Source organism: Leuresthes tenuis, unplaced genomic scaffold (genome assembly GCF_036924035.1).
Source record: "Leuresthes tenuis unplaced genomic scaffold, fLeuTen1.0.hap1 SCAF_19, whole genome shotgun sequence".
NCBI classification, from domain to species: domain Eukaryota; kingdom Metazoa; phylum Chordata; class Actinopteri; order Atheriniformes; family Atherinopsidae; genus Leuresthes; species Leuresthes tenuis.
This window is the reverse complement of record NW_027325373.1, coordinates 4,278,565-4,298,164: the sequence shown is the minus strand read 5'-3', so window position 1 is coordinate 4,298,164 and position 19,600 is coordinate 4,278,565. Positions and strand designations below refer to the sequence as shown.

Here is a 19,600-nt window from a genome sequence, read left to right as displayed (position 1 = left end):
TGTCATTTTAAAATCAGTAGAATTCACTTCATGACCAGTGATTTGTGTCTTCAGTATGTTGAATGAAAACAAGCCCAAACAGTCTATAGTGCAGAATCAAATTCTACTTTAAATATCAAAGATAAATGAAAGCATCAAACAATACCTTCTCACCAGGTTCACCAATTTCTCCTTTTGGCCCCCGAAGTCCAATGAGACCCTGGGGAGGTAGAAAAAAAAGTGCGTAAAGTGTGAAAATCATTTATTTTGTCTGAATCTACATACATGTCAATCTGCTTCACGTGAACGCCTTTTAAAATCAATATTTTTATGTTTTCCCTGCTGCACAGACCTCAGCAAAACGTATATAAACTCCCGCTCTGTAACTCACACTCTGTGATAGAATGGCTCCCATTTACTCAGCATTTAACTGGTCTGATTCGCTCACATTTTTTAAAGACTTATGTCAGAAACTCTAACATCAGTTTTGCTGTGTCTGACCTCTGTAAATCCAGTCAAGACCTGGATTTCTGTCATACCATCTCAAAACACTAAATCCACCACAGCCCTGCTCAAAATCTTTACTTTAATTCTTGTTTTAATTAACACATTCAGGGTGTTTACCGCCTCTAGCCCAATGGCAGCCATGGTCTAAATTGACTAAACAAACTAGATAACTCTAGAGCTCAAAACCCAGTGTTTAGAATTAAAGTAAAGATTTTGAACTAGGATAGACTACTGCCCCCCTGCAACCCTGAGTTGGATTAATCGGGTATAGAAAATGAGTGAATGGATGGATGGACTAACACACTTGCAGATGCAAACTGTTTTAGCTTGTGTGATGTGTTTAATTGCCATCATATTAATTGGAAACTGTGAAGCTGGTCATGGTGTTCTGGGTCCATGTTTTTATGGGATCTGGAATTTTCCAATTATTGAAGTTGTGATACTGTCACAGACTACTGCAATGGGCAGTCCCTCCAGGATTTTGTGATTATTTCTGTGATTTCAATCTAAAATCACTGATTTTGTGGTGCTACTTTAGAAATATTTGCAAGGAATTTTGCAATATATTTTCCTCATTAAACCGCTTCCAAAATCTACAAATAGAAGAAAAAAGATGAGAGAAAAAAAAGATAGCAGATAGATTGGACATTTTTATTCTTTAAAGAACTGAACTAGCTTGATATCAGCGGACACTGACATAACCCAGGTCCTGAACAGCTTTAAATGTTTCATTTTGTGATTCAGTTACTGCTGTTTGTCTCTGTCCTCCTTTCTTCTTAAAGTGTTGATTCCTTGTAAATGAGACTCAACTGTAGACTTCCTTCAGTGGTCAAGTACCTTATTGCAAGGTGTGCAAAATAATTTCCCCCCTCTCATGGAGAACCGAGGGATACTGCTTTGCCATATGTCATATGTCATATGACGATAAATGTGACTTTTTGTTACCCGCCATATCGATCACGGACTATAACTTGACATCAAGTAAGGCTGAAGCAGCAGTGTTGTACAAGTAAGAAATACTGCCACCTGCAGGTGGGAGTTAGCAGTCCATAAAAAAGCCAATTATTTTTACCATTTTTGCGGAAAATTTGCAATAAACTCATTATGCATTTGTGCGAAAAAATGCGGGGATCTGTTGAATTTGAATTTGAAAGGGACTGAATGGGTAAACAAAGATGAACTCATTCTGACATCCAGTCACATGCAGGTGCTGTTAGACTGAGTAAATACTATTTGTTTTACTATTATTATACAACTATTTTATTTAATTGAGGCACATATTGAAAAACTCACTGAACTGAACATTGTACAGGCCAGCTTTAAAATGTTATATGTCCCATAAACAACCTTAGAAAACCGCCTGATGTCACAGAAACTTGGCCTCTAAAAACATTTCTGTCCTGGGAAGGCCAGAGAAAAACTGATTCAGGTGTTATCCCCCTGTTTGTGGGAGACATATTATCAAAAGAAAGTGGTTATTTAACCATGATGGATCAACTGAAGGTCCAGATGCATCTCTCAGGTCCTTTTTTCTTTTCTGATTTCTAAAAGATCACTTTCTGATACTGTTCATCTGCTGTAGATAGCTTTTTAGGCCTGCTAGTAAATACATCATGCTGTCATTTTCCGCTCTTACAGTAGCAGCTGTGTTGCTTTATTCTCACCTCATCACCTTTTTCCCCTTTGGACCCTCGTTCTCCCCTGTATCCCCACTGGCCCTGAGACAGAAGATGGAAAGATTTCAACAGATGAAAAACACAAGGCCCATACTGCTACCAATAGACAGTTTCACAATTAACAAACAGAATATGCCCACCTGTGAACCAGGGACACCAGGTGACCCGGGTTGACCATCTTCTCCATTTTCTCCATCTCTCCCTGGGGTCCCAGCTCGTCCTGGAGGGCCCCAGGGACCTCGATCACCCTGTGAGACAAAATATAGCAGTCCATATTAAGATCACCCGTCTAAGGTCTCTGTTTCTGAGCTAAAACTCAGAGAGCTCAGAAAGGACTCCTCTGATATCAGACACCAGATGTTAGCCCGGATCCTCACTGCAAAGTTACTCTACATCCTGTAATGTCCCACCTTTGGTCCCCAGGTGTCAGGCTTGTTTTCTGGGGGAAATACTTGATTAACTTGAGACGTTGAACTCCACCTTCTTCCAATGCTCTGTGATCCAGTTCTCAAACTGATTCAATTCAATTCAATTTTATTTATATAGCGCCAGATTACAACAATTGTCATCTCAAGGCACAAATAATATAGTCCAATTCAAGCCAATTGGAATTCAATTCATTGTAATCATAATCCAATTAATTCATATAGAGCTAATTCAAAAAATTAATATCCTTATCCATAAATATCCATAAAACTGATGCCTGACATTTTCAGCAGTTATATCATACACACTCTGACCAGTCTGCAGCTTCAAAGCCCAAAGTCCAACAAGCGTGTTCTGACACCTCTCTATGATATCACACTTGTCAGTATTTTGCAGCTTGAGATGGATACTTGAGACAACTACTGTTTTGGTCATCTAGCCATCATCGTCTAGCTTTTCAAGAAGTTGGCAAAGGGGCTGCAACTTAGCTGCTTTTGTAAAGAGATAATCAATGTTTCTCTGCTCAACCTTCTATGGTTTTAATGTAGAGAAATCCCACTTGGAAAGCTACAGTTTGAATGTGAAGTTTTAACTGTCCCTCTCCACCGTCGAAGCTGTTTATCACACAGGTGCATGAACAACACACTGTCTCAAAACTTGTGATCCTCATCTGCCTGATGACAGACAGAAAACATGTGCAGACTTACATTGAGTCACAGTTATAATAATGGTGGTAATATTGTCATATTATCTATAAGATGTATACGATGTGCTTTTCGTTCATTTGGACTACGCCGTCACTCAAACACAAGAGAACACAAAGAAATGGATCTGTGTCCTCTGCCACATGGGTTTAATTGTAACACAGACCAAAGGTGGCCGAGTGGCTCCTGCTATGCCAAACCAAACTGTTTCTCATCACCCAGCTGAGACCTCACATACTGTAATAGATGGCGTTGGTTTCCATACAGCCACAGACCATACAGGCTCTGTTTATGTATTTTGAGATGATTTTTCAGTTAGATGTAAAACAGCTAAATTTACCTCCACGATTCAACAAAACACATTCAGTCAAGAGTTGTTCAACTTCAATCTAAATCAGCAATAAACAATGAGTGACCAAGAGAGAGGCCCCGAGCAGACGATGTGAAACTCCTGAAGTGACACAATGAGCAGTCTGAAACTCTGATTTAAGTGCGTCAGTCTGATCTAATTTACAACAAGAAAATATGAACGTTCCCAACTTAGCAACAGAACTACTTTCAGTTACTTTTCCAGTCGTAAGAGTGGTTACATCATTGGGAGTGTCATGCAGAACGTCTTTAATTCCCACTCCTCTCTGCCAGCTTTATTACACCAAACTCAATCCAACATCTTCATTAAATACCAAATGGAAAAGCATTGTTCAGCACCCCAAAAAGACATTTTCAAGCTAAGATCAACATGCCAAAGTAACCAGTGACAACAAGTATGTCTGATTAAACCAAAAGGAAATTAGCATAAAAAGATGCCCTAAAGATTTAGATATATTTAGAGTATTATTTTCTGACCGTTTTAAGGTATCATTAAGATTCAGAGAATGGGCAGAAGAAGCAGAACTAAAATCTGTGGTTTTATCATTCATAAATACATAAGATTTAAGAAACATTTTGAGGAAGTGGGAAAATTTACCATTAAAATAAAGAATCTCACGACATCTCATTTTATCACACAACTTATTACGATATGCTTGCCTCCAGGCATTTCACTGCTACCCAAAGTTGGATTTTATGGAATGATCTTGGTTTTAGAAGATTGAGATTTGTGGCTTTTAAACATCTTATTTGCATGTGAATAACATTTCTGGGTCAGGAAACATACCATCTCTCCTGGCATCCCTGGCTGTCCTCTTTCCCCAGGTTCACCGGGTGGCCCCTGATAAAGAGGATACCAAAATGAAACGTATTCTCATCATTGTGTTATTCAATTGTGAATAGAACCCATATCTAACCTCTCTGCCAGGCTTTCCCATCTCTCCAGGTGGTCCTGTGGGACCTTCTTTACTCTGCAAGCTCACAAAGAATAAACCAGCCTCAGGTTCACCGGATAAAAAAAGAACAAACTCAGACCCAGAAAAGAAAATCATCACGGCATACTTACAGGCCATCCTGCACACAGTAACTGGTAAACGTTGGTTTGCTGCAAGAGGAACAGAAACACAGTGAAACCTACAGATTCTGGAATTCATAATTACTATCATTGTTTCATTTAACTCTATAGTTTCTGCAGATAAAATCTGCCCTTGCTCTGTCACTGACCCTCATTCAGAAGGACGGTAAGTATATGAATGATAGGTTGTCTGTATATAGTTCAAAGCACATATGGTAACAAATCGTCTTTGTAAACCACTAACAGACTTTTTGTTTCAGTCATCTTTGTTCAATATTGGACTTGAAGTTCTTCATCTTGCTGTGTGTATGCGTATTATACAACCCACAGCTGTGACCAGTGCAGAGAGGTAAAACAGATGAGGATAATGCATCAGCTTGCATGCACACAATCTGTGGGGCTTAAGGTTTTATGTATAGTCCGGCAGTCGTATGTGTCCATTTAAGATGTGAGTTTGGAAAACTATCTAATTATGTCCTGTGTGTCTTTTAGATAAGTGACAATGCATTTTCCAGTGACTAAAAGCTAGAAGAAAGAGTTCTCTAAGGCCTTGATGACTTGATGTTTGAAGGAACACCAACAGTTCTGCTAGCTTACCAAGATTTAGAATTACCTCAAGCTGAACTCAAAAGTTGTCCAACCCGATCCAAAAGTCTTGCAGTGCAATTACGAGATCAGTTTAATCTTATTGAGGCAAATATAGCCTATGGGGGGGGGCTTTCTCATAGCCTCCTTATGAGAAAGACCATCCTACCTGCTGCAAATTCTTTTCTTTGCCTCAAATGTTATGCATGGGAGCCCACATTACAATAAGAAATATCTGGTTTAGGAGGCTGAAATGTTATGGTCTGTATTACCTGCTACATTCTTTTTAGTAAGAAGAGCTTCTAAATAGCAAATAGAAAAAAAATAGCCAAAAAAAACTCCTAATATCCCATCATAAAACCCCTATGAGGCTTCTGGAATCACAATTTCCGAATGTTTCAATTCAGTATCCTAAATATTATAGCTTTGGTCCTTTTTTCCCCAAGATAAAAGATTAGAAAGAAGGGGATTTCAGATGAGATGACGTGCTCTGTACCTGGAAAGCAGCCCATTCCTCAGCGGTGTTCTTCCACAGGTAGAGGGTTGGTAAACCTGGTGGTCCAGGAGGTCCACGGAGCCCCCTTGTTCCATATCTCCCTTCAGCACCAATCTTGCCCTGTGCCGGTTTAAATTGATGTTGTACATCAGCATTAGCATTAGCATTAGCATCACTTCTTAGACGTGAGTTCATACAAAACTGCAGCTCCGGCATGAATAAACTTCGGTAAAGATTGGTAGATATTACAATTTCTTGGAGGAGTTTGGGGTTTAAAACAAAATTCCACTTCAGCTGCTATTTTAGAAGTGTACAAAGCAGACATAGGTTTAAAGTAAATGTGTTTCCACAATGCCTGCCTGATTAATTTTGCATATCAAAAACAACAAATAAAATGATGAACCTGTAAATAAACATAATATGAGCGTTTTAACACTAGCATGTGTTTAAAAGGCTTTTGTTACCTTATCACCTTTGAACCCAGGGAGGCCAGGCTCACCGGGACAGCCCTGTGGGAAAAGTAACTTTCAATGAAACTTAGAATACTATCTACAATGAGGATGAAGACGTAATGTAGAGAAAAGCATATTTGATGCTTTAGTTATCAGGATATGATCATGACTTTTGCATTGATTAACCGGAAAACATGAGATCCTGTGCTGTAAATAAGGGGATGGAAGCCAATAAGGCCCGTTCCCTCCTGGTCTCGACAGCCGACTCCAATCACACTAATCGTGCTGACTGATCCTGTGGCTTTTATGGCAGTGTGACTCAAGATGTAACCACATGTGCTGTCTGCTTTTGGTTCCGTCTGCCCTGCAGTCCCTGTAATGACCCACCTCTTACACTAAATACGCCGTCCGTCTACATGAACACATCATGCTCGTCTGAATGGGTCTTCAGTCAGAAGTTCAGATGGTCATATTAAGTAATGCTATGACAAACGGCTGAGGCTCTCATGTATGCAGCTCTCACATGACAGCTTCAAAGACATGTGAATCAACATATGTCTGAGCAGCATAACCGCCGCTGATAAGATTCAGATGGCAGCTGATGAAGAACAGCTCTTGTAAGCTGTAAAGCATAAACACTGATCACACTCTTTTAATTCTAAAAGCTGTCTTTTCTCACATTCATCTGCAGGATGATATGATACATGTAAAGACCAAATTGTTGTTTTGACCTTTTCTAGCCAATGAAAAATGTCTTTTTTTTTTTACAATAATGTATAATGGAGAGCAACCTAATGGTTATTTTCTTTACCCTCATTTTTCCCAACATACATTGACAGCATCAAAGCACAACAATTGAATAGACAAACTTACTTCCTGTCCTGGGGGACCCATACGTCCAGATGGACCTCTCTGCAGCCTGTACGTTTTGCCATCTGAGCCTAGGACCAGGTTTCCATCTCTGGACACAATGGTAACAATCCCAGGGCGTTCTTTGTCTGGTTGTTTGCCTTTACCTTCATGCTTGGTTCTATGATCAAACTGTGTTGTGCTCTGTGTGGTGACGGGGATCCCAGGAGGTATAGGTGAAACTGTTCTGGTCTCCTCTTCTGTTTCTTCTCTTGGTTTGTTGGAATCTGTGGATGTTCTGGGACTTAAAGGGATCTTAGGAGGCAGAGGAATTCCCACCGAGGGCTTCTTAGAGGAACTTCCAGTGTCCAGGTCAATTATATCATCTGAAGGTTTTTTAGGAAACAGTGATGAAATCCTCCCACTGGAATCTGTTTTCTTCTCTGTGGTAATGTTCTCCTCTAAATCTTTAGACGGTACAGGCTTTCCCTTCTGGCTTCCATTAACATTCCTGGAAGGTGTAAGCTGAGGGTTCTCTTGACCGCCATTTTGGAAGATAGGATCCAACAACTCAGTGTCCTCATCCACCACAAAGACGTCTCCGCGGCCTACTGAGCCTTTTCGATTGGGTCTGGAAGGGATGGTCCCATCCCCTCGAGAACTCCCTCGTCGCAGGAATGCTTTCTGCAAAGAGACGGAACAAGAATTAGGTCCTATTCAAGGCCCATTATTCCTAAATGTGTTTTCTTGTGTCTGTCATGATCTGATATCAACAGCTGTATGTGGTATAAATAGTCTTTTACCATCTAAAAAACATGGCCAGAATCAAAGGAATAGTGTCTAAACCAGACTTAGTGCCATGATCCGTGTTATTTTGTATTTTTCTGGTTGTCTAGTTTCTTATGAGTTTAGTCTGTTTAGTTTAGTCTTGCCATTTCCTGTTTTCCTCAGTTCCCTCCTGTCAGTCACCAGTTCCACTCCTGTCGCCCGTGTTAGTTTCCATCAGCTGTAGCCTATCACTAATCACTCTCCCCACAGTATTTAGTCTCCAAGTCCTTTCAGTCTTTGTCAGATCCACACTGTGTCGCCGTCTTCATTGTCTCTAGGCCCATGGGTTTTCCGTGGTTCCATGTTGTTACCCCCGAGTTTTGTACAGTTCAGTTTTGTTAATTCTCTCAGGTGTTTTTTTTTGTGTTTCATTTTCTTGGTTTTCCAGCGTTGCTGTGATTTTTATTTATATTACAATAAACTGACCATACGACCATATTAGTCCAGTGCTCAGGTCTCTGCACTGGCTTCCTGTCGCTCAGAGAATAGACTTTAAAACAGTTCTGCTCATGTACAAGTCTCTTCATGGTCTAGCCAAAGTACATCTCTGACATGTAAGAACCATATGAACCAATTGGGACTCTGAGAACCTCAGGGAGGGGTCTCTTGCTGGTGCCCAGAGTCAGGACTAAACAAGGTGAGGCTGCCTTTCAGCTTTATGCTCCTAAAGTCTGAAACAGTCCTCCAGAAGATGTGAGACAGGCCTCAGCTCTGACAATGTTTAAATCCAGGCTGAAAACGGTTCTATTTAGCTGTGCATATGACAACTGAAGGTGTTTTATCTGCACTCTTTGCTTTAATTTAATCAATTCATTTTTATGCTTTATGGAATGATTTTATTTGCCTTCTTGTGATTTTATGTAGTTGTAAAGCACTTTGAATTGTGCTTTACAAATAAACCTGCTTTGCCTTGTGTTTGATTCTTCATTACGGTGATGAATTGTATTAAAGGTATCTTGAATACTGGCATTGTTCATTTTGGTATTCTTCTTACCACACTCATAAATCAAACAGACCAATGGAAATATAATACTACCCGTGGGAGAATATAAACTTTGAACCTGAAAATGAGTAACCAGTAAACAATTTTAGCTGTTTTCAAAATAAAGCCTGTATCTGGAAAGTTTTCAGAAGGAGGAAATACTAAACTTTACCTTCACCTTAATGAAGGAAAATTATTTTCTTTAGACCTTCCTGAGGTTGTGGGCACCATCTGGTTTAATTCCATCAGCTGTCATGTCCTTTCAAGGCAGTTACCACTGAAGGCAGTTAGTCCACCGCAACTGATTCTGTTTAAGTTCATTCATGCCAGAGCCACTTGAACATGTGGTCTCTAATGAAAAATTCAGTGGTTTAAAACGATGTTCCCCACTGGAGACAAACCAGCGAGAACTTCCAGTAAGCGTATGCTTATTGTACTTACTTTACCTTTTGGAGCCTCTTTTCTTGTTGATTGGCTTTAAAATCTACACTCAACCAAGCAACCAAGCATTCATATTCCTGTGAAAGCCCTGCACCCCTGTTATCCTTCAGCTGACATCTGGGTGACGTTTGATCTTCTTAACTTCTTTATAACCTTTTCTAGCAACTATTTCCTGACAACTGAAAGCAATATAACAACGAAACGACTCAAACAACTTGCAATTCCTTTTTTCAGATTGCATTGGTTTCAGTTGAATCATGACAACTCGCACTCCCTTTTCCTGTCCTGACCCAACTCTTTTGCCCCAAGTTTTGTCTGTTGCCACAATGAGAAGTTACTCATATGAAAATATAGCTGCTCTGTAGTTTTAAAGGCAAACATATCAGTTTCTGTGGTATCCTGAGGCGACAGTGCACACGGTCCAAACTTAACAGAAGACACCACGATCCAGGCATGCTCCCATACTGGTCGTCAAAACACCAAAATGTTGGCCCTCAGGGCATGGTGTCATAGTGAGAGAGGCCTCTAAAGGGAAAGGGACCAAAGGGCTGTAAATTTAGTTTGATGGCCCTAATGGGCTGAAATGGAGAGCACTTAAGTGCATGTGAGGCATATGGGGAGCAGGAGGACAGAAAAAACAAAAGGCAAGATTGCTGTGCATGTTTTGTTTTTGGGCATAAAACACTACAGTAAAGTGTGCAAACATGAAAGTAGCAGAAGACAGCAGTCAGCGGGCTCTTAGTCTAGAGAAGCAGGTTTCCTAAGCGGTGAGTTTAAACTAAAAGTTACTCAGAACGGTGTCACAAGAGGAGCCAAGTGTTCACGATCGAAAAAAAACCTCAGACCTCAAAGATTTCATAGCATTGTGGGTTTGTTTTTTTTAACACTATGTCTCTTCTCCATCAGACAATTATCGCTGCACTTTAACCGCAGAGCGTCCAGCAACACAGTCCCAAGCTGCATTACAAAATAGTCATGGTTGCAACACCATGTTGCAACATGGACGGTGTTATACGAATCCGCTCCATATAACTGATGCAGATACAACACAATACAGCATTTGCCCAAACTGCTGAGTTGTTTTAGATGATGAAACATGTAGTTCTCTTGTTTTTCCCTTCCAAGTAGCATTTAGCTTTAGTTAAGGTGATCGTTGTCACATAACTCTACTTCAGAGAAACCCAAATATCCCTTTAAAACCAAAGCAGACCTGGACAGTGCAGATGGGAGCGAAAGGAGCTATAAGGAGGCATATTATGCCATTTTATTTTTGAATCTGACACCATTTTCTTAGATCTTATTAAGATGTATAATGATTTGGTCAAAATAGCTGTTGGTTTAAGCACAGTGGCTCTTTTCTCAGCCGTGTTTTGAGGGGTGGAGACTTAGGAAATAATCAACCCCACCCACACTCAGCCCATTTTAAGCATTAATCTTAAAGTCACCAGACATCTTCAGTTCAGTTTTACTCCAATCAAGGTATAAACAGCGTTTTTTGCAGGAACCAACTGAAATGGCAGTAAAGACTTTTTTCAGTCCTCTCAAGATTCATTTAAAAATACCTGTTTCCATTCTTTATCTTTTTTTGTTGTCATTTGTTTTTTTTTCATTTATGGACTTGCAGCCATACTGAGGTGGTCCATGGACTGTTTTTGGATAGTTGCATCACAGCCAGTTTAACATATAAAACTATATAATATGTTTATTTGAATGAAAATCAAGTTATAGGCCATTTTTATGCATTATTACAGAGAGGATCTTAGGTTTCCTTATTTTCTTAACAGGCATTTGTCAAGGCAAAAATCAGTTGAGCATGCTCTAATTGTCTGATAAATGTATGACCAAACATTTCACCAACACAGATAAAATTGATTAAAAGTGGTTTTATTTCATCAACTCTAATATATTAGTCAGTCTTCAATACCTTGTGTGCAGTGGAGCCCAGCCGGTCTACAGTGAGGGTCTGAGATGGGCAGGAGACCAAACGCAGTGCCCCAAATGACAACAAAGGCCCTTTCTCTCTTTCTTTTCTCAAGCAACATTTAGGCAACCAGCCCCTGTTGATAAGCTGACACTTGATCTCCTCTGGTCAACACCGTTCCGTCGTCTTATCTCTACCCCAGTCTCTGAGGTATTTCTATGAACACCAGCCCAGGCCATAATCAGTTAAGAGTATTATGATATGTTGGCTAGTCAGACAGGAGCCATACGCCATCAAATGCTGAAAGTTTTCACAAAAAAAAAAATATATATATATATATATATATATTTATGACACCATCGTATATATTTGATTATTATAATCTGGAAGAGATAAAGGGACAAAAGGTGGCACACTAAGGAAATCTTCATGAGGTACATGTGCAAACTTCATGTGTTCATCACGAGAGACCGGATCTATTTTCAGTTACAGCGAACCTACGACCATGGATATGTTAGAAACCCCTGCCCTGTTGACTCATAATGATGGACAGTTAACACTTTTGTAATTAACAACAACCTGAACAACTTTGGACATCATTTAACTATGTGCACATGAAGCCTACTATTTCTGGCATAAAGGAAGGTCAGACACAGTGGAAAAGGTAACGACACGCCCCATCCACATGACTGTTAAGAAAGTCTTATTAAAACTGGGTGTTATATGATAAAAGTGGTTAACAGCCATTACTGTCCAAAAGAAAAAAACAGTGGATTAATAATCATGAACTGACTCACATTCACACATAGACAATCCTGCTGCTGGAAAAACTGAGCTGAGTGCCTAAGTGTAAAAACCACAACTGAAAATAGCCCACAAAATGCACTATTTTCTCCAGTATGAGTAATAGTTGCAGAAAACTAAAGTGCACGGCTCAAACTAGAAAGTTGTGGACGGTTCTTAAAAATTCAAGTCTTTAGTGGGAACCAGTGGGCTTGAATGCCACAAAACAGGGTAAAGAATAAAAAAAACACTTTTCTAAATCTTTTGCAGGAGCACCCGGGTAGCACACAATTCTGCAAAAAGCCACCTCCTACGGCTCACAGTCTAGCCTGTTAGCTGCTCAAAGGCACATTTTTTCATGGCACATGCCGCATTCGTACCTGCCCCACTGAGATTAGTCTGTAGCACCAGGTAAGTAGGGAGGCTTGTAGACAATTACGTTTCTCTATCCTGAATATCACTGTTGTACATGCAAGGACAGTTAGACACTAAGAAACTAGCTTATCATCATCAGAGTTATCATCCTGTCAAAACTCTAATAATCTGCAACTAATTCAGAGATTTAGATCATGTGCCAGTACAGTGTTTACACTTGCTGTCTTTCTAAAGACTCTGGAACAAAAGCCTCAAGCAAGCTAACATGCTGTCTGCTCAAAGTGTGTGTCTGTTTATGTCTTTGTCGCCTAACAACACTTTTACTGCTGTGCAACAGAAGTGTGTATTACAGCAAAGTCTCATGGAAAAACGTCATCAATCAGCTGACAAGTGCACATGGAAATGACTTTTGCTGAGGTTTTTTTTGTTACTTGAAATTAAAAATACTCCAAACAAGAACACATTGTCACCTCATTTGGTGACGTAGTCACAAAAGGACTGCTGCATCCCATTAAACATCTGCATTTGGAGCTATGCACACAACTGTCAAGCCAAAAAAGTTGATTTTGACTCCTGTTCCAGCTACTGATGTTTCAAAGTAATGTTTTGCTTTGAAATGTTTCCTTAGTCACATATTTTCTGGCTGTTTCACACATTATAACTACTTGCTTAAGGTTGGGCATTAAAAACTACGGTCAGGATTAGGGAGACAATAGTGGCTTGTGTTAAAACAGATACTGTAATAACATAGTAGTAACATAGTGCATCAAAATGTCCTTCACTTTAATCAGTCCTGAAGCTGATGTCCCACTGAAATAAACTACTTTAGGAGTCATCCTGGGCAGCATGGACAAAAGTCCAATAAATATAAACCTTTCTGTTTCGTGACTACTTCATATTTTGCCATTGATGTATTACAGCCTTGACAGTGTGCCTGCATTTGTTTTTCAGTGTTTTATTTCAACCTTCAGGACAGCTACTGGGCCTGCATGCAGGGACTCGACTCTGTCTAATCCATCTTGTTTTAACATTGTGTCAGTTACAGCAATATTGCATGGCAATGCAGCTGGTGTGATGTTGTTGGGAAAATTTGTTGAATCACATCTGATGTATTAATTATTTACAGGAGTTCATTAGTGATGTTTTAAAATAAAGATCCTAATAACATCTTAATATGGCTTTCAACAAGCACAGAAAAATACAGTAAACAGAGCAGGTGTTGACAGGGCACACCTGGCCTAGATTAATGGTTATTACTAATCACAGTGTCCTTCCATCAGCACAAATCTCCACAGGAGCTTCTTGTGGAGCTGACAGATCCTCTCTCATGAATGCAGTGAGATCTCAAGAGGCCTTTCAGACTGACAAAAGTGCTGCAGGCCAAAGTGCTATCACCACCGCACATGCACACGCACTCACACACACACAGAAAGACAATGAACACTTGCTCCTACAAAGGGCTAATCAAACGGCAAGGTCCGTAAATCTCGCCCAGACACAGGTATGCAGACACCCTCAGACTGGCTGGGTCTTGCAAACAGCAGTAGGTAACTTGGCCTGGAACATTTCAAAATGACAGAGTTCTGATGTCTAGGGAATCGTGACGGGAGCGCCGTCATGATTCATGAGGTACAGTAAGATGTGATAAACATAGAGGCCAGAAAATTCAAGCAAAGGAGAAAAAGGAGAAGAGACGCTGTGTTCGTGTGCCTTAAAATTCCAGCCACACTTGCACTGTTTGAGGTGTTGAAGACAAAGCACAGCACACTGTTTGGCAGATCAATCACTATATGCATGCATGCTCAGACCTGTGGGTGTTTTTTTATAAATGTCTTTATGCGACGACGTGTGTTCATTAGGGATATCATGTGAAAACAAGTTAGCGTGTGACTCAGTGGCGCTCACTGGCTCAGCAGGTCAAGTCTGGCACTAAGACCATCGTGGTCAGGGATTGCATCCCTGAAAGGACCACCCATGTTAGAAATGCCACTGTTACTTGTGAGCAAAGCATCAACCAAATCGACTGTGGTGGTCCTTTCGTATCCAGTAGGACCATGAAGGGAAAGACCTTTACCTTTGAGTGTCGCAGGGCAATGAGAGGAACTGAAAATGATCTTTTGTAAAACCTGGAATCTTTGGCGGCTCATTTAAATTGAACAAACTGATCAGATCAATTGTAATGGCAAACTTTTTTGCTGTTTGTTTTATTTCCTCAAATGTGAGTATAGATCAGTCCTTCCTTTGTTTCTGCAGCTGATACAAGATGCAGCCACTTTGTCTTTTAACAAGATCAAGAAAACATGAATCATCCATGAATCTCATCCACTAGATTTCCGTTTGTTGCAGGATTATTTTTAAGATTTTAATGCGTTTTTTTTGGATGCTCTAAATGAGCTCACCCCAGCTTACCTGGAGAAACCTTTACGTCATCTCACCAAGTGCTCCAAATTGTTCCAAGATCAAGACAGGAATAAAGATGATCTCGCGTCTTCTAACACGTGCAATGACTCAAAGATTCATAAAATATCTGCTCAGACCTTAAAACCACCTTTTCTGACTTGAGTTTTACACTTTATTCACTGTTTTAATCTAAATTTAATCGCTTTTTGGTTAACTTTAATGATTTCAGCTGTTGTGCTTTTCAAGTTTTTTTTTCTTTTTTGTTTTTTCTTTGAATGTTATTCTTTTTTATTATAGTTTATTTTCTATTGTTTAGCCTTTTGGTTCAACTCGCATTGTCTTAAATGTGCTTTTTAGGTAAAAAATGCTGTTTAAGAGTCAGTGGAACCAGTGATATTATTCATCATGTGAATAGCTGGTTGAAAATAATAATCCCACTGAGTTATGTGACATTGTATATGCATGCAATGTGATACATTCATATATCAGTTAGTTGGCAGTGAAAGCCATCTTTAAAAGTTCTTTAAAACAGCTTTTCTTGAACAGCACCACAATCTATTCATCTTTTGTTTGAGAGATGATTTGTTTAAGAAACCACATAGTTTAAATTTAGTAAGAAGTAGGTTTTCAAAATTGCATTTTTCTTCACTTTGTTGGAAAAATAAGCAGGATTTAGTCAACAGCATCCCTACCCACAGAGCACTTTTTTCAGGTTGACTTAAAACTAAAAACCACATCAAGTGCAATCTTTTAATTCAAGTCTTAAATTACAATCAAAAGAATGAAAAAGCATCAAACGGCCATGTAAAAACACTTCCATACTGAGTGCTAATTCAGAGCTGAAAAGTGTTGCACACCTTACTTTGCATCAGAAAAAGTATGTGTGTGTGGAGTTACAGAAGGTAGTACCTTTCCATTCCGTTGTCTTTGACCTTGCACATGCAACCCCTTTAAATCCAGCAACAGGCTTCCCAGCAGCAAGTACCATCCCACATGGTAGAGCATGACTGCAGGAGACAGTGCAGGTCTGACTGCTCTTCAGCTCTGTTCACCTTGTACCCACAGACAGACCCCTGCACAGGAGGCTGATCCAGCTCCCAGCAGACACACCCACACACTTTCTGATTACACACCCAGCACCCAACAGTGCATCTTACATAGTTAATGGAATAGAGAAAGACTAAAGCAAAGCCAATATAGCCTCAGGGTGGCCTGCATGAATGCTGAAAAAGGGTGACATAACAGGAACAGGAGCAGAAACTACTAAAAATGTTTGCAAAATGTGGTCCAGTTCGAATTTCACAGTGAATGATATTCAAATCTATTTACTCCATTTTATACTCAGCAAGCATCAGATGCTCTTCGGTAAACACATTCAGTTCTACACATTCTTACTGTTTTCCAGCAACAATACTAGACGGAGGTTTAGAACATTCACAAGAACAACAACAACACAACACCTATTCTAACATCTAACCGCAACATAACAGGTAACTTAAACTATGCTCCGGTGAGCTCATTCTAACCGAGGAGGGCACGATGAAGGAGGATTGGATGAGGATGATGTGAGGGAAGCCCCGCTGTTTTCGCACATGGATGGATTTTGGTAGGAGGGAGCCTGCCAACCAGAGGAGACAAACCTCGGGGAAATTCGAGGAGGGAAAACCACAGCGCCGAGATTTGAGAGAACGCATAACCGGAGATTTGATTCCGAGGTAGGCTTGATTTACACAATCGTCTCCACGCACAGAAGAGAGCTCTTGTGCAAACAAGCGGAAAACAGCAGGGTAGCTCCATGTCACAGGAAACATTGCCTCATGTCTGTTCTGAAAAAGAAGAGAGACTGTCTGGTGTAAACAGCAATATAAATAAACGAGAGCAGAGCGAGGTTGAATTGGGGTGAACGGGACCTCTGTGGGTGCTTTGACGCCGCAAGGCAGATGTGCAGAGCTGGAAATCAGCGGTCTCTTTTTAATTTTAAACAACTTCCCGGCACGTCTTCGTCCTGAAGGCCACATAATGGCTTACAGAGATCTCTGCTGTCTGCAGTGAAAACGTTATGCTCACTGAACTTCATCAATTGGTACCTACAGTGTTGGGATTTCTGTCCTCACGGAAGGTGATTTGCTGATGAAGCACTGTAGTGACGGCGTTTCATCACCCAGTGCTCAACCACATCTGATTTATGTTCACAGAATGGATACCCAGCTCTAAATTATAGTTTTGGAAAGGAAAATTATCACTATGAGCATGCTGGAACTTCTCACGCTGTGAAAATGGTTCTGTGCTGCTTCTTAACAACGAGAAAACAAAACAACCAGGGCGAAATATCTTCTTTACCCTTTTTCATCCCCTTAATCCTAAATCTCCTCCTCCCTCTTTTATCCAAGCATCTCAGCTTTTAACACCACATTTCCCACTGAACTCTGAGATTTCAGGGCCCCCTTGCTTGTCTTTAATTAATTCATAGTGGAAGCAGTTCTAAAGCTCACCCAGCAGATGAAAAATTGCAGCTGAATCCCTTTGAAAGTGCATAAAAGAAGTTTAACAGTGTGTAGAAAAGTCTGAAAAATGTTGGCATGACATTCAGACACACTCTTTGACATAAAACCCAAAGCCTGTTTCTTCATCCAGTCTTCTAATTAGTAAATAGTTTGCGTTAAGAATTCTGTGCCTGTTGAGTCTTTAAAGCATCATGCAACTCAGAGGAAATACCAGAGAAACATTCTTAAAGCTGGATTTATCCAGCCAGATGGTTTTTTTCAGTGATCATTTTAATATTGACCTATTTGTCATTACGCTGTCTTCAGAGAAGAAAATGAGCTCAGCTTTTTTCTGTTGTTATTGTGACACAGTTGCATTACAGTTCGTCTCCCTGGCATGAAACAGTTTGGTTGAAAAGCTCTGTGCATGAACAAAGCCAATGCATTTGATTAAGTTTTGGTCTTTAACTTGATTAAATCCTTATGAAGCTATATTTAAGACACAGAAAACTAACCTTTTTTTACAGTTAATAAAGCAAATGTGGAAAAATTTATAGCTGCATGAGTACTGACATCTTTTGTTGCTGGATTGTACTGGTCTCTGCACATCCACTTACGTCTTTCATTATTTTTGTTGCTAAGAAACCTACTGAATGTGTTTGTCTCCAGCAGAGCAACATTATAGATTAACAAAATGTGTGCTATATTGGCATCATGTTTGAAAATTCTCTAATCAATTTCATGTATTTTATTTTAAAAAAAAACCCTGCACAATGTGCTCCTAAAACCTTTCTTGTTCCCAACAGTGCATCATCTTATGAAACATGGGGGTGTGCTCTCTGCTCCACTGCTGTGTATACAGCATATGTGAGGGTCAGGTAGTTATAGTGAAGTTAGTTGGTCTTTTTTTTGCAATTTTCATCACCCTGAATTTTGTGTTCGTCCAGGTTGCACAAACTCCAGCCTTTAAAGACACAGAAGCCAAATCTGTTCTTACTGAAAGGAGTTAGCATACCTTGCTGGGTGCATTTGTGCAGGTGAAGAGACTTGAAACTCCAGCTGGAAAGCAACCTGGTCTTACAAGAAAATGTGGAGGTAAGTTTGTCCAAAATGTAGCTGCAAACTCACTTTTTTCGACATGTTCCTACACTTTAAAGAGGAACTCGGGTATTTTTAAACCTAGACCTTATTTCTGGCATGAAATACGTTTATCTACTCACTGAGAACAGTTTGGCGAAAGTCGGCGTCTTTCGAAAGCTATTTAGAAAACTCGCGAACGGCGTATATCCATATAACGGAGTGAACGGGGCAGGGACGATGCAGCCTCTAAATAAGGCATTATCTGTCTTTATTTCACCAACACTTTAAGAAGAATTAATTAATGAACGTGTACTATAGCTCTGTTAGCTTATAGCTGCTGTTATGTGGCTACTTGTGGCTATAGGAGAGCTAACGGAGGGATTTCTACACAGTCACTCTACTGGGTCACTGGGGTTGTTAACCTGCAAATTGCACTTTAATGATAGCCTTGTAAGAGCAGCTGTCCTAAAATCCTTTTAGAAAAGGGTTGAATGCAGGTTACCCTTTCAGATCCGTGCCTTCTAGCACAGCCAGATGAACTTGACTTGGCCCAGGCTTTCTATGACAAAGAGAGCATCATGGCCAGAATGGCAGAAAAAAAAGAAATGAAGTTGAAAAAAACACCAACAGTTGCACATGTGAATATCAGGACTGTAATCTCATGAGTAAAAGCAGACCCTTTCCGCTGTTTTTTAAATAACAACAATCTGTTGTGGGACTCAATAAAGAGCATAAAAGCATTGCTGAACTGACACTGAAAAAGTGTTGAAAGGATGGATCTTTATTTTTCCCACCGCTTTCTTTTTGTCTCAACTCGACACCTAACAAAGATACTGTTTAATGAAGAGGATCCCCCTCAGAGAACCGAGAAACACTTGGTTGTTATAGGATATGGAACATCATCGTGATATTATGGCCACAGGCGCCTCACACACACTGACAGATATACCTCCAGGGATAAAGTGGATTATAAAATGAAGATCCGTCTGACAGATTGGATTCAGCCGTCTGCTGATGTTCCGAAAAGGAAAACACGTTCTGTCACGCTCTTTTGCTTTTTCTGGCCTGAAACTGCAATCACAAGTTACCATGGTGCCCAGTGATTATTCTCAATCATTAGATGTGTTGTATAACCAAAAGTCTGAGACAGATTCAGGTCATAATGGTGTAATTTGATAAAATCAAGTAT

The 19,600-nt window shown here is 40.0% G+C and overlaps 1 protein-coding gene across 1 annotated transcript in view; it reads right to left on the bottom strand.

Annotated features, from left to right (window-relative positions):
• Positions 1 to 15,887, bottom strand: part of LOC140277505 (uncharacterized) — a 48,903-nt gene extending 33,016 nt beyond the window's left edge. Inside the window, exons 1-10 of the mRNA XM_072372575.1 lie at positions 15,758 to 15,887; positions 7,143 to 7,802; positions 6,282 to 6,326; positions 5,818 to 5,937; positions 4,728 to 4,766; positions 4,579 to 4,632; positions 4,449 to 4,502; positions 2,303 to 2,410; positions 2,151 to 2,204; positions 146 to 199 (exon numbers count right to left, since the gene is read on the bottom strand). Coding sequence (XP_072228676.1) covers positions 146 to 199; positions 2,151 to 2,204; positions 2,303 to 2,410; positions 4,449 to 4,502; positions 4,579 to 4,632; positions 4,728 to 4,766; positions 5,818 to 5,937; positions 6,282 to 6,326; positions 7,143 to 7,802; positions 15,758 to 15,853 — 1,284 coding nt within the window. The 5' untranslated portion in view covers positions 15,854 to 15,887. The remainder of the gene's footprint in view (positions 1 to 145; positions 200 to 2,150; positions 2,205 to 2,302; positions 2,411 to 4,448; positions 4,503 to 4,578; positions 4,633 to 4,727; positions 4,767 to 5,817; positions 5,938 to 6,281; positions 6,327 to 7,142; positions 7,803 to 15,757) is intronic.
• Positions 15,888 to 19,600: the final 3,713 nt, after the last annotated feature.